Source organism: Littorina saxatilis, linkage group LG15 (genome assembly GCF_037325665.1).
Source record: "Littorina saxatilis isolate snail1 linkage group LG15, US_GU_Lsax_2.0, whole genome shotgun sequence".
NCBI lineage: Eukaryota > Metazoa > Mollusca > Gastropoda > Littorinimorpha > Littorinidae > Littorina > Littorina saxatilis.
The window spans coordinates 7,703,470-7,718,805 of record NC_090259.1 but is presented as its reverse complement, the minus strand read 5'-3'; the positions used below and the strand labels follow the sequence as shown (position 1 = coordinate 7,718,805).

The 15,336-nt window shown below is 43.9% G+C and overlaps 1 protein-coding gene and 1 long non-coding RNA gene across 2 annotated transcripts in view; both read right to left on the bottom strand.

The window, feature by feature from the left end:
* Positions 1-3,590: 3,590 nt before the first annotated feature.
* On the bottom strand, positions 3,591-11,949 carry LOC138948398 (uncharacterized). Its single transcript, XR_011449985.1, has 3 exons — positions 10,159-11,949; positions 5,191-8,303; positions 3,591-4,464 (listed from the first exon to the last, which is right to left on the bottom strand). It is a non-coding gene; the product is annotated as an uncharacterized lncRNA (long non-coding RNA).
* Positions 11,950-12,296: 347 nt separating this feature from the next.
* The window catches only part of LOC138948493 (uncharacterized), a 51,052-nt gene continuing 48,012 nt past the window's right edge, over positions 12,297-15,336 (bottom strand). Inside the window, exons 21-22 of the mRNA XM_070320048.1 lie at positions 14,186-14,403; positions 12,297-13,922 (exon numbers count right to left, since the gene is read on the bottom strand). Coding sequence (XP_070176149.1) covers positions 13,765-13,922; positions 14,186-14,403 — 376 coding nt within the window. The 3' untranslated portion in view covers positions 12,297-13,764. The remainder of the gene's footprint in view (positions 13,923-14,185; positions 14,404-15,336) is intronic.

The window sequence follows — 15,336 nt, the reverse complement described above, 5'->3', positions numbered from 1 at the left end:
TGTCAGCTGTTATGTTTAAATCTGAATCATTTACACAGGAAGGACCGTCCCTTGACTTGTCACTGTCAGCTGTTATGTTTAAATCTGAATCATTTACACAGGAAGGAGTGTCCCTTTACTCGTCACTGTCAGCTGTTATGTTTAAATCTGAATCATTCACACAGGAAGGAGTGTCCCTTTACTCGTCACTTTCAGCTGTTATGTTTAAATCTGAATCATTCACACAGGAAGGAGTGTCCCTTTACTCGTCACTGTCAGCTGTTATGTTTTAATCTGAATCATTCACACAGGAAGGAATGTCCCTTTACTCGTCACTGTCAGCTGTTATGTTTAAATCTGAATCATTCACACAGGAAGGACCGTCCCTTGACTCGTCACTGTCAGCTGTTATGTTTAAATCTGAATCATTCACACAGCAAGGACCGTCCCTTGACTCGTCACTGTCAGCTGTTATGTTTAAATCTGAATCATTCACACAGGAAGGACCGTCCCTTGACTCGTCATTGTCAGCTGTTATGTTTAAATCTGAATCATTCACACAGGAAGGAGTGTCCCTTGACTCGTCACTGTCAGCTGTTATGTTTAAATCTGAATCATTCACACAGGAAGGACCGTCCCTTGACTCGTCACTGTCAGCTGTTATGTTTAAATCTGAATCATTCACACAGGAAGGACCGTCCCTTGACTCGTCACTGTCAGCTGTTATGTTTAAATCTGAATCATTCACACAGAAAGGACCGTCCCTTGACTCGTCACTGTCAGCTGTTATGTTTAAATCTGAATCATTTACACAGGAAGGACCGTCCCTTGACTCGTCACTGTCAGCTGTTATGTTTAAATCTGAATCATTCACACAGAAAGGACCGTCCCTTGACTCGTCACTGTCAGCTGTTATGTTTAAATCTGAATCATTCACACAGGAAGGAATGTCCCTTTACTCGTCACTGTCAGCTGTTATGTTTAAATCTGAATCATTCACACAGGAAGGACCGTCCCTTGACTCGTCACTGTCAGCTGTTATGTTTAAATCTGAATCATTCACACAGCAAGGACCGTCCCTTGACTCGTCACTGTCAGCTGTTATGTTTAAATCTGAATCATTCACACAGGAAGGACCGTCCCTTGACTCGTCATTGTCAGCTGTTATGTTTAAATCTGAATCATTCACACAGGAAGGAGTGTCCCTTGACTCGTCACTGTCAGCTGTTATGTTTAAATCTGAATCATTCACACAGGAAGGACCGTCCCTTGACTCGTCACTGTCAGCTGTTATGTTTAAATCTGAATCATTCACACAGGAAGGACCGTCCCTTGACTCGTCACTGTCAGCTGTTATGTTTAAATCTGAATCATTCACACAGAAAGGACCGTCCCTTGACTCGTCACTGTCAGCTGTTATGTTTAAATCTGAATCATTTACACAGGAAGGACCGTCCCTTGACTCGTCACTGTCAGCTGTTATGTTTAAATCTGAATCATTTACACAGGAAGGACCGTCCCTTGACTTGTCACTGTCAGCTGTTATGTTTAAATCTGAATCATTTACACAGGAAGGAGTGTCCCTTTACTCGTCACTGTCAGCTGTTATGTTTAAATCTGAATCATTCACACAGGAAGGACCGTCCCTTGACTCGTCACTGTCAGCTGTTATGTTTAAATCTGAATCATTCACACAGGAAGGACCGTCCCTTGACTCGTCACTGTCAGCTGTTATGTTTAAATCTGAATCATTCACACAGAAAGGACCGTCCCTTGACTCGTCACTGTCAGCTGTTATGTTTAAATCTGAATCATTTACACAGGAAGGACCGTCCCTTGACTCGTCACTGTCAGCTGTTATGTTTAAATCTGAATCATTTACACAGGAAGGACCGTCCCTTGACTTGTCACTGTCAGCTGTTATGTTTAAATCTGAATCATTTACACAGGAAGGAGTGTCCCTTTACTCGTCACTGTCAGCTGTTATGTTTAAATCTGAATCATTTACACAGGAAGGACGGTCCCTTTACTCGTCACTGTCAGCTGTTATGTTTAAATCTGAATCATTTACACAGGAAGGACCGTCCCTTGACTCGTCACTGTCAGCTGTTATGTTTAAATCTGAATCATTCACACAGGAAGGACTGTCCCTTTACTCGTCACTGTCAGCTGTTATGTTTAAATCTGAATCATTCACACAGGAAGGACCGTCCCTTGACTCGTCACTGTCAGCTGTTATGTTTAAATCTGAATCATTCACACAGGAAGGACTGTCCCTTTACTCGTCACTGTCAGCTGTTATGTTTAAATCTGAATCATTTACACAGGAAGGACTGTCCCTTTACTCGTCACTGTCAGCTGTTATGTTTAAATCTGCTTTTGCTGTCAAGACTCAAATTAATTACGCTAAGTAGACTTCGTCAAGCTGGCTGCTTAAAGCGTTTGCACTGAATTTTGTGTAAACAGACTTTGCAAAGTTGACTTCTAGCTCAATTCTTCTTCTTCGTTCATTAGCTGAAACTCCCATGTTCACTCATGATTTTGCACAAATGGAATTTTACGTGTATGACCGCTTTTACCTCGTCATTCAGGCAGCCATACGCCGCTTTCGGGGGATAGCTCAATTCTAATCTTTAACTTGGTTAGAAAAGAATCTGCTGTGACTAGTCCATAATTTACTCTTACATGGTTTTGTACCTTAAGCTTTCTAGGTAAGAATTTGCTTTAACTCTTGTCAGATGAAATTCATGATGGGATGAACCTGGAGCTGTACTACCAGTGACACGTCTTATGTGATTCTTCATATTGCGGCGTGCTGATGTCTGCCTCTTTGTGATCAGTGTCATCATCATCGTCATCTTTAAACTACTTGACATCATCATCATCACTGTCATTTTCATCCATCTGTCTCCTCCTCAGCAATGTTATCGTCATCACCATCATCAACAACAAAGTCAATGTTGTGATTATGGTAATTTGCATCGTCACAATGTCATTTTTGCAACACTGCCATGTTCTTGGTTTTTATCAGAATGCTGCCTCATATCCATCCATTGCATTGTGCTTCACAACTTCATCATCATAAATGGTTCCTGGGGCTTTTCTTCTTCCTTTTTATTAATGACCCTGAAATATGTGGGCGAGGGTCAAGTCAGGGTGTAGAATTGGACAATACGTTTTAAGATGGAAGGTTGCATAGTGACTAGTTTGTCGCAAAATGATGCCACTACTAAGTTATTTACTCTTCTTCAGTAGTCATTTATCTCTTTTCATTTGTGTTTGAGAGAGATTGGAAGCTGAACGACAGTCACTCTCTTTTTTTAGAAGAAAGAAGGGTAAATATCTTCTGAATATCTTGTAAATGTCACCAGCAAAATGTCTAAGGTGTGCATTACCTGTTCTCCTTGCCATCCTGCTCTGAGTTTGGATTGTAAGCATGCGTCGTTTGTCAAAAAGATGTAAATAAAGGTATCAAATGTGACTGTTTCATCTTGGAATGTGGGACAGATTTGAGAGAAGGGGAGAGAGAGGGAAAGAAAGTGTGTGTGTAAAAGAAGCACTTGGTTCTGTGCTGCGAAGCATGTGTTAAAAAACCCACGTTCGCTCGTTCTTCCTAAACACTGGATTCAAATATTGATGGCCGTTGTATGACTGATACATGACAACAGTACATGAGTTGCTTGAGCGACAGCTTTGCATTGAAAACCACACTCTGAAGTGCACAATTTTACAAAATAACAAGAAAAATGTACTCGCCAGAAAGAAAACAGCAACAAAAACACAATAGACTGATTTCGACCAGCGAAAAACTACTAAAGTAAAAAGAAGAGTAGGCAGAGAGAGAAAACTAGAGAGAATAAGCACAGAAGAATACAAGACAGAGTCTAACGCAACCTAACCTACACAAACAAATTCTTAAAATTCACGCACACGGTTTGTCAGTGGACAATATCCTCCATGCTTCAAAACAACACTGTACTTCCATAGACATGAATAGGCAATAATTTTGTATTTTCCTTTTGAGTTAATAATGCAAGAAAGATGGTAAAAAACTAAGCAATGCAATAAAAACACAATACATCATCACATTAAGAATGGAATGAATCAAAGCAAAACGACCTGATACAGTGGAACCCCCCTTTTAAGGCCTCTACAAATATGAGAAAATCAGGTCGTAAAAAGAAGGGAGGCTTAAAATGGGGGTAAAGTTAAAGAGTTAATGAACAAAAAGTCTGAGAAAACAGGGTCTTAAGAGGGAGGAAGTCTTCAATTGGGGGGTCTTAATAGGGGGGTTCCACTGTAATAACAAATGTGCAATCACAGCATAGTAAATGAGAGAAAAAAGTGGGAAAATCTTTGCAATCAAACACACAGCAAAACCTGTACAGACACCAGCAGTCATCCACAAGGAAGCTCCCAAATTGGAACACAACACGTATCACTATGCTGTCAACCACTGAATGTTAAAGCTGAAGATAATCATGTCTTTAAAGGCACAGTAAGCCTCCCGTAAACCATCACAGAGCTCCCCGAGCGTCTAAATACAGTACAAGCATACTTCCATTTGAACGCTCACCGAACGGGAACATCCTGGCTGCTTTCTGTCGAGCGTGAGACATTTTCAAAGAATTTATTTTCGTAGACTTGTTCGTTAACAACAACGGCGCCTCGTTTTTGCGCTAGACCTAACTTTTAAAATCTAAATAATAAATTGACAGCTTGTTACACAAACATTCTTTAATCATAAAAGAATTCGTTTTTCATCAAGACAAGATCAGAACAATTCGAAGTTGTGAAAGTTTAAAAAAAAGAAAAGCCCGGAAGCAGGGTCACGCAAGGGTCGTAGCAGACGAAGGTTTATCAGTGCAAATCGCCGTTCCTCTCAACAGTCAAAAGCCATCGCTAGAGTTCTTGTGAACCACAGCCGTTGTTTCGTGCATAAAAAACGTGCTATTGTAGATAAGCTCACATCGAGTCGCATTCATGACTAACTGACGACTGCATTGTGAAAAAGGAAAACTGGATCACACGGGTTCACGATGGCTCAGGGGTAAGATAAACCACGCAAAAATAAATTCTTTGAAAATTGTTCGCTCTTTACGGAGGGCACCTAGGATGTTATCAATTGGTGAGTGTTTAAATGAAAGGGTGTTTGTACTGTGTGTAAAAGCCTGACCGTATCTGTGATGGTTTACGGGAGGCTTTCTCTGCCTTTAACTGTTTGGCTTTAAAAAAGAAAGGCAGAAATAGTACCCAGCTGCGATCCATCTGCCGTGTTTTCAACACCAGTCCCACATTACAGGCACTACAGGTACATACGGCTTCAAACATTGTGTACACCAGGCAGTTAATTCTTCTTGTTGCCGTGTCAACGACTCGGGCACAACACTCTACACAGCAACAACAACAGGCTGAAATAGAACAGACGAATTCCGGAAACAAGTCAGCTTTGTTTAGGAGTTATGAAATAGTGAATACTCTTTCATTTATTAAGGCTAACTTTCCACATGTGCTCCTTGTCTGCATGTTTTAGACACACCCCTCGCTAGTGAATGGCTTTTAACCCTTACACTGGTGCAATTCTGTAACACAGGTTACATAGCCACTGGTAAATTAACAGAGAGAAAAATTAAAAAAAACGGTCATATAGGTTTTCGCATCCATGGGAGGTAATCGGAACAGACCAAACAGACTGAGCCAATAGCGCGACATATGTCGTGACAACCAGGTGACAGTATACGTAAAGTAGCACGACATATGTCGCGACAACCAGCCTAAGGGTTAAAGCTTCAGCAGTATGAGTCGCGTACACATGAATAAAAACCTGTTCTATCTTTAATTTAGGGTGGTGGTGGAATAACACTATGCATGTGTACCCGTCCTTACCATTCTCACTGCCACCAACTGAGAAGGTTATTTCCCTTTGACCATTAATATGTCCCTCTATAAGTCCTTGTAGAATCTTAATCCACCAATGAAAGCATGAGTATTCACTCTGTCACAACCCAAACAAATCTGACAAGTTATTTTAGAACGTCGTCTATTGAGGACAAATAAAAATAAAAAAGCAATCAAAGAATCATTGTGCACTACCAACAATAAATACATGTCTATCTTCTTCTTCTTCTTCTTCGTTCATGGGCTTAGACTCCCACGTTCACTCTTTTTTTTTAGCACGAGTGGATTTTTACGTGTATGACCGTTTTTACCCCGCCATCCAGGCAGCATACGCCGATTTCGGGGGAGGCATGCTGGGTATTTTCGTGTTTCTATAACCCACCGAACTCTGACATGGATTACAGGATCTTTTCTGTGCGCACTTGGTCTTGTGCTTGCGTGTACACACGAAGGGGGTTAAGTCACTAGCAGGTCTGCACATAAGTTGACCTGGGAGATCGGAAAAATCTCCACACTTAACCCACCAGGCGGCAGCGACCGGGATTCGAACTCACGACCTCCCGATTAGGAGGCCGACGTCTTACCACCACGCCACTGCGCCCACGCCCACGCCACATGTCTATCAAGCACACTACTGAACCTACATAAATTCAGCTTTCACAGACACAGATAATAACTGCATCTCTAAAGAGACACACAGAATTCATCTAACAACTTTTACAGTCTTTTCAGTGAAGCCAGTTCATGTTGGACAAGGTTACATGAAATTCCTCTGCATTAAAGGAGACCTTTGCTTGCTTTCGCTATCACTAGTTTGGTACAATTTATTCTGTCATCATACATAGCAACAGCAGGTTTCCTCTGCACTGATTTGCCACATATGAAACCCATTCCCCAAAATTCGTTCAATGCAATTGTTATTCTTTTATAACCACCATGCAAAGCTTAAGAATTGCACGTGTGTAAGAGGTTTTCATGGGGTCGCCCATTTTAAGTAGCAATAGTCAGTAATTCAACCCCAATAATTGCTGTCTATATTAGCTCTTGTTTTTCGAGCCTATGAGTTGTCAAATATTTGCTTACAGGCAAAGAACTTTCGGAATACATGTATAAAGAATACGGAATATTTTATTCCCCAAGATTGATAATTCATCCTGATACAACTTCACTGTGTAAACACCTTTAAAGCTTCACAAATCCTACAACAGCTATGTCAACTTTGATTCTGACAGTCATAGAAATATTGAAAATTACCCCAAAAAAAGTCTTCTAATGGAATACAGCAAGACTAATTGTACCTGCAAGTTTATAAAGCAGGCCTTGATCTTGATCTTGATCTTGATGGATTACGCTGCTGGGTACCAGAAGACTGGCGTAAATGCAGCGGGGGAGAGTGCGGCAGCCTAATGGTGGTGTACGGCTGCTAGCTTGGCTTTAAAGATGCCAATGCTTTTGGAGGTTACAGTATTGTCCTCAAGTAGATTCCAGTCTTGTGCCGTCTTCACAAAAAAGGAGTTCCTAAACTGATCAGTGCGGCCTTGGGGCATCTACAGCTATCCTACCATCTCTATCCATTTTGAATGTTTCAATTTGAAAATTGTATCTATTTATTAGAAAAATAAAAGCAGCAACTTTCACTGTTAAGCCAAAGAAAACATAAAATGTGTGGTATAAACAATACTGAAGTTTGGAGGTAGAATTAAGTATCCGTTTTGATAACTGACAAAACAGAAATGCACATTTCATATCAACAGTGTACGTATTCTTAACTAATTGTACACACTGATTAATCAAATATCGTCCTACACACACAAAATTGTCATGGCAACAATATACACAAGGGAAATGCGGGTAAACCACTGTGGTTTGGTAAGGGTTGCCCTGTGAATCATTCATTCATCAAAATGTATTAACAACATTTCTCAAAACACACCGGAGACTATGGCAAGACAATCGCTAATCTTAGTTTTGCTGACACCCGCTACTCCTCCCACCTTCATTGACACTGAAATATTTTATGCATCATCAACCTCACCTCATTCTCACTTTCAACATAAACGAGTCTAGAAGGAAATAGCTTGAGTTACCCTGGCACACCTTCTCATTTCACACAATTTTTTGACTCCAACGTGAACAGATCGAGAAATGCTAGTGTATGGAGGTGATTTTGGTTTGCCTACTTGAGCGGCAATGCTTGAATGTGGCAAGGAGGGCAAATCAAGGCACATGCCTCAGCCATTCAGACAAAAGAGTCTGAGTCAAGTTTTATTCGCTTATTAAACTAGGTTCAGTTCATTGCGAAGGGGAGGGTGAGGGAGAAAGGGGAGAATTCCGAAATCAAGAGACAAATTACAATTTACATCGATAACACACAAGAATTGTTATTTCGCGACATGGTTTCCAGATCGCGTGGAATGTCAACATGCCTGAGCACACCAGATCGCGTGGAATGTCAACATGCCTGAGCACACCAGATCGCGTGGAATGTCAACATGCCTGAGCACACCAGATCGCGTGGAATGTCAACATGCCTGAGCACACCAGATCGCGTGGAATGTCAACATGCCTGAGCACACCAGATCGCGTGGAATGTCAACATGCCTGAGCACACCAGATCGCGTGGAATGTCAACATGCCTGAGCACACCAGATCGCGTGGAATGTCAACATGCCTGAGCACACCAGATCGCGTGGAATGTCAACATGCCTGAGCACACCAGATCGCGTGGAATGTCAACATGCCTGAGCACACCAGATCGCGTGGAATGTCAACATGCCTGAGCACACCAGATCGCGTGGAGTGTCAACATGCCTGAGCACACCAGATCGCGTGGAATGTCAACATGCCTGAGCACACCAGATCGCGTGGAATGTCAACATGCCTGAGCACACCAGATCGCGTGGAATGTCAACATGCCTGAGCACACCAGATCGCGTGGAATGTCAACATGCCTGAGCACACCAGATCGCGTGGAATGTCAACATGCCTGAGCACACCAGATCGCGTGGAATGTCAACATGCCTGAGCACACCAGATCGCGTGGAATGTCAACATGCCTGAGCACACCAGATCGCGTGGAATGTCAACATGCCTGAGCACACCAGATCGCGTGGAATGTCAACATGCCTGAGCACACCAGATCGCGTGGAATGTCAACATGTCTGAGCACACCAGATCGCGTGGAATGTCAACATGCCTGAGCACACCAGATCGCGTGGAATGTCAACATGCCTGAGCACACCAGATCGCGTGGAATGTCAACATGCCTGAGCACACCAGATCGCGTGGAATGTCAACATGCCTGAGCACACCAGATCGCGTGGAATGTCAACATGCCTGAGCACACCAGATCGCGTGGAATGTCAACATGCCTGAGCACACCAGATCGCGTGGAATGTCAACATGCCTGAGCACACCAGATCGCGTGGAATGTCAACATGCCTGAGCACACCAGATCGCGTGGAATGTCAACATGCCTGAGCACACCAGATCGCGTGGAATGTCAACATGCCTGAGCACACCAGATCGCGTGGAATGTCAACATGCCTGAGCACACCAGATCGCGTGGAATGTCAACATGCCTGAGCACACCAGATCGCGTGGAATGTCAACATGCCTGAGCACACCAGATCGCGTGGAATGTCAACATGCCTGAGCACACCAGATCGCGTTGAGTGTCAACATGCCTGAGCACACCAGATCGCGTGGAATGTCAACATGCCTGAGCACACCAGATCGCGTGGAATGTCAACATGCCTGAGCACACCAGATCGCGTGGAATGTCAACATGCCTGAGCACACCAGATCGCGTGGAATGTCAACATGCCTGAGCACACCAGATCGCGTGGAATGTCAACATGCCTGAGCACACCAGATCGCGTGGAATGTCAACATGCCTGAGCACACCAGATCGCGTGGAATGTCAACATGCCTGAGCACACCAGATCGCGTGGAATGTCAACATGCCTGAGCACACCAGATCGCGTGGAATGTCAACATGCCTGAGCACACCAGATCGCGTGGAATGTCAACATGCCTGAGCACACCAGATCGCGTGGAATGTCAACATGCCTGAGCACACCAGATCGCGTGGAATGTCAACATGCCTGAGCACACCAGATCGCGTGGAATGTCAACATGCCTGAGCACACCAGATCGCGTGGAATGTCAACATGCCTGAGCACACCAGATCGCGTGGAATGTCAACATGCCTGAGCACACCAGATCGCGTGGAATGTCAACATGCCTGAGCACACCAGATCGCGTGGAATGTCAACATGCCTGAGCACACCAGGAAAAGTTCCGAAGTCGCGGTATTGAAAACACGTTAGACAGGTGTGCTAACAAAAAGAGCCAAGACAAATTTTTGGGACAGCACATCCGACAGTCATGTACCGTGGTGTTAATTGCCCTCCATAGGCTGGATACGTATACATTGTGACGTCAAATGACAGACCAAGACAATACAGTGGAACCTACCGGCACGGTTGGCCTAGTGGTAAGGCGTCCGCCCCGTGATCGGGAGGTCGTGGGTTCGAACCCCGGCCGGCTCATACCTAAGACTTTAAAATTGGCAATCTAGTGGCTGCTCCGCCTGGCGTCTGGCATTATGGGGTTAGTGCTAGGACTGGTTGGTCCGGTGTCAGAATAATGTGACTGGGTGAGACATGAAGCCTGTGCTGCGACTTCTGTCTTGTGTGTGGCGCACGTTATATGTCAAAGCAGCACCGCCCTGATATGGCCCTTCGTGGTCGGCTGGGCGTTAAGCAAACAAACAAACAAACAAACAGTGGAACCTCCCTTTTCGGACCTCCAAAAATCCGAAAAAATTAGGTCTTACAAAAGGTGGAACAGGTTACAAAATCTACCATCATTAGTGTTTACCACACTTATAAGATGGAGTAAGCTGGGCAGGAAGTAGGTTAAAATACATTCTGTGCTTTATTTTGGACGGAACAGCTGTGAAAAGTTGAACAAAATAAACCATTGTTTAGAATTCACTGCACTCTGAAAAAAACCCATGTACATTCATCTACTTGCTGCATCAGGCTTGTCTTTCTCATGTGTGAACAAATATTTCTGTGTGAACTAAACTGTGCATTGAAATGAGAAGAGAAGAAAATAAACAGATCACAAAATGCTATCAAAATATGAAGGCACAGTATCAATTCTCATTATTAGAAAAGTGTAAATGCACTCATGGAGAGACGATTAAGGGGGGTAGTAAGAGGGGGAGTTGTGTGTGTGTGTGTGTGGGGGGGGGGGGGGGTAGAGGATAGGTCCCTTGCTGCTTGATTCTTAAGGGTTCTGAACCTGTGAAAATGAGTTAAAAGAGATTCTTTGAGCAGATAAAGGACACCTGCCTCAAACAAAACAATCTTGCCTGACATCATTTACACTTGACTTACATAGTTCACACTTGACTTACATAGTTCACACTTGACTTACATAATTCACATTTGATATATATTATTCACACCTGCCTAAAATAATCAACGCTTGCCAGAAATTATTCACACTTGATACATATATTCACACACGCCTCAAAGAAATCACACCTGCTGTTCACAATTCACACTTCCCTTACACAAATCATTATTATTATTATTATGAACATTTGTGCGCCTAATCTAAATATAGCCCTAGGCGCTTACAAAATATAAAATACATAGTGAACATTATACGAAACACAAATCGACAAGGACTCATACACTCACAGACAGGCGCACAGCGAGAACGCGACGCACTCACTCATACCAACTACAGGCACATGCATTCTAGACGGAAAAACAGTCGTAAATAAATAAATAAAGTATTGGATACATAAAGTTTGTTGAGAGAAGAAGAATAGAGCTGGAAAGGGAAGAAGAAGGAGAAAGAAAGAGACAGATCAAGGACCAGCAGGAGAGGGTGATGTGTGGTCATTAACGGACTAGTGAGGGAAGAGGTGTGTTTTGAGTGAGGTTTTGAATGATTGCATAGATGTGGAGTGCCTGAGTGAATGCGGGAGTTGGTTCCAGATGGATGGGGCCTGGTAGGAGAAGGTGCGCTGGCCATATGTTTTGGTGCGTGCTGATGGTATCCTAAAAAGGCGGGTGTCTGCGGAGGATCTTAGGGAGCGAGAGGGGGAGTAGACATCAAGAAGGTCAGAAAGATAGCTAGGGGACGATAGATCAAAGTTTCTGAAGCAGAGTGTGGAGATCTTGAACTGAATCCTCTGTTGAACAGGCAGCCAGTGTAGGGTTTGAAGAAGAGGGGTGATGTGGTCATGCTTGGAAGAACGAAAGATGAGGCGGGCGGCATGATTCTGAACACGCTGAAGCTTTTCGATGATGTAGTTGGGAGAGCCAGATAGAATGGAATTGCAATAATCGAGTCGGGATAGGACAAAGGCGCAGAGCAGATAATGCCTTATCATGGTAATGCCTTACACAGTCTCTCACCACCGCAGTTGCTCTACCAGCTAGGTCCATGCTACACATAACACGGTTATCACAGTTGTTTCAACATCGCAGGCACTTCATCATCTGAACCGTTCATTCCTAAGTGCTCTGTATTCTATATAGCATGTGTTCATGAATACAGATCGTCTGAACTTTGCATTACCTAAGTGCTCCTCTGTTATCACAGTTGTTTCAACATCGCAGGCACTTCATCATCTGAACCGTTCATTCCTAAGTGCTCTGTATTCTATATAGCATGTGTTCATGAATACAGATCGTCTGAACTTTGCATTACCTAAGTGCTCCTCTGTTATCACATTTGTTTCACCATCACAGGCACTTCATCAACACGTTCAGGCCCCAGAGATCAAGAAGAAAATGGTTTCACGCCGTCTGTGAATATGCAGGAACTAGCTGTAAGAAATTCATGATCACATGTACAAGCAGGAAACCAGCTAGCAAGCCTTGTGCTCTATTTCTCTACAACATCACGTTATGCAGATTGTCTGAACTGTGGATTCCTAAGTGCTCTGTTTCTCTAAAGCAACTGCAGAGCGCCTAGAACTGTACCCACGGAATATGCGCGATATAAGACTCATTGATTGATTGATGTATTCATGCAGATCATTCAAAATGTGGATTCCTAAGTGCTCTGTTTCTCCACATCATCACTTCATGCAGATTGTCTGAACTGAACATTCCTACGTGCTCTGTTTCTGTACATGATGTATTCATGCAGATTATTTAGATTGTGAATTCCCAAGTGCGCTGTTTCTTTACAAAATGTATTCATGCAGATCATTCAAACCATGCATTCCTAAGTGCTCTGATTCTTTACATGTATTCATGCAGACTGAACTGTATATTCCTAAGTGTTCTCTTAATTATCAACACCATATGTTCAGGCAAGAAGTCTGAATTGTACATCCTCAGGGCTGTCTGATCTACACCATATGTTCAGGCAAGAAGTCTGAATTGTACATTCCTCAGGGCTGTCCTTATTTGAGCCCCAAGTTGACTTGCAAATACCTCGTTAAGTCTTCTTACTGAAAATTCAGTGCCAAAGCTTCATGCAGTCGACTTCAGTCAATTAATATCAGGCTTTAGAGCTCTGTTTGTCCACAGTACAAGTTCAGCTAGCTGTCCAGCCAGGCCTGAATACACAGACGTTCTCCTCAACAAGTCATAATCCTTATTCTTCTCCATACCCTTCTACCAGAATATCCACTGGCAGAGATGCGTTTTCCTTTTCAACTGCTAGCATCATTTCCCTCTGAGCACAATGTCAGTCTGTTCTGTTTGCCGTAACGGTTCAAACAGATTGTCACAGAACCTGCATGCAAGCCTCTGAGGTCATGGAACCTGGTTTGAAGGTCAGCGAAGGTCACGCTGAAAAAATGCATGACCTTTAATGCTGTGGTTGCCATGACGATGCCCGGTGATGTCATGAGTGGCCAGCCGACATGGACTGGGAGGTGAAACCTATAAGGTCAAGGTCAGGGCTGTAAAAGGTCGGGCGCTTGACGTGAGCAGCATGCTGTGACTTAAGGTTGGCCTGCGTGTGACTCCGTGGCAGCGACTCCAGGCGGCGTGCGGGAGACCCTGAAACACAGTCAGCACGCAATTACACAGCACAGTACAAGTCACTGTGAAAACTCAGTACAGTGCTGCTTACTGTATTACTCCCCCCTCCCCCCCACACACACACAGAGTATGGATGTGTTGACTGAATCAGAAACACCCTCAGCCCCCCCCCCCCCCCCACAGACACACTTCCCTCCCCCCCTATCTAATTCTTCCCTTAATTAAACCCCCCACCCTCCAATCCCCTCCCCCCACATACACACACACACACACACACTAACCTCTAGGCTCCAGTATGGTAGTGTTAACCCGCTGCAACTGGCCGGGGGTGAGGTTGGACGGCTGTGTGCGCAGCTGCATGGGAACAAACTTATTCTGCGGCCGCTGGTGCTGGTTCAAACCCTCGCCCATGTGCACTGTACCCGCTCGTCCACCGTTGCCCATCAGCTGGATAGGAACGTTGGTGTACTGAACCTTGGTCTGCCGTACCGCCGCTGGTCTGTGGCAGTCAACACAATGCACTCTCATGAGAAACACCAGGTTATGTTCTTGTGAATGTTTTGTTTTGTCTTTGATTGAATGATCAAATAGCAAACCTTTATTAATTTTTGATTATGGAATATAATCCTTAGTTATTATACTTGGCTGTATTACAATGAGCGCTCGCTTCTGGTGTGATAACGCGAGACAACTCCTGTGATCTTGCCGCGAGGTGGTGCCAGTTACCAGCCGAAAAAAAGAAGGGGCATAAACCTCACCAGAACCGACCATTGTCTGTTTAGACCCTATAAAATGCACGACTTACACACGAACTGTTACCAAACCGATATGCTATTTAGGACCAATGCTAGTTTGGTTTTCTTTCTCGTGTGATCTAGCCGCGAGGTGGCGCCAGTTACCAGCCAAAAGAAAGAGGGGGCATAACCTCACCAGAACCGCCTATTCCGTATACGTCTGTAGCTATTTTATGTTTGTACCTATTGCATGTTGGGAGTATCTTCATTTAGCCCCGCGTGCAGTTCTTTTCACAGAGCTAATTCTGGAGTAATTTTGCCTTTATGTCTGTTTCTGTTGCTTGTCGAAAAGAGATGAGTAGCAAAAACAACTTGCCATGCAGGCAGTTATCAATACACAGGCAATCCTGAATGTACTGAAATGAAATGATGAATGAATCCAACTTCGAAGGAGGTTATCTTGATCTCCTTGTGTTAAAAAAAAGGGGGAGGGGGGAATGGTTAACAAAATTGTTTAGGGAAGAGCTTGCCAAACGGTTGTGTGACGTGTCTAGTGTGTTGGCAAAGTGTCTTGTGCTTGTCACTTCTCGCTTTCAGCCCTCACCGCTGGCTAGCACCGTCTGTCCTTTTTAGGACAATGCGAAAAGAGAGCAGAATGCGTCAGTCTTTCCTGCCAGTACAATAACCTCTCCACAACA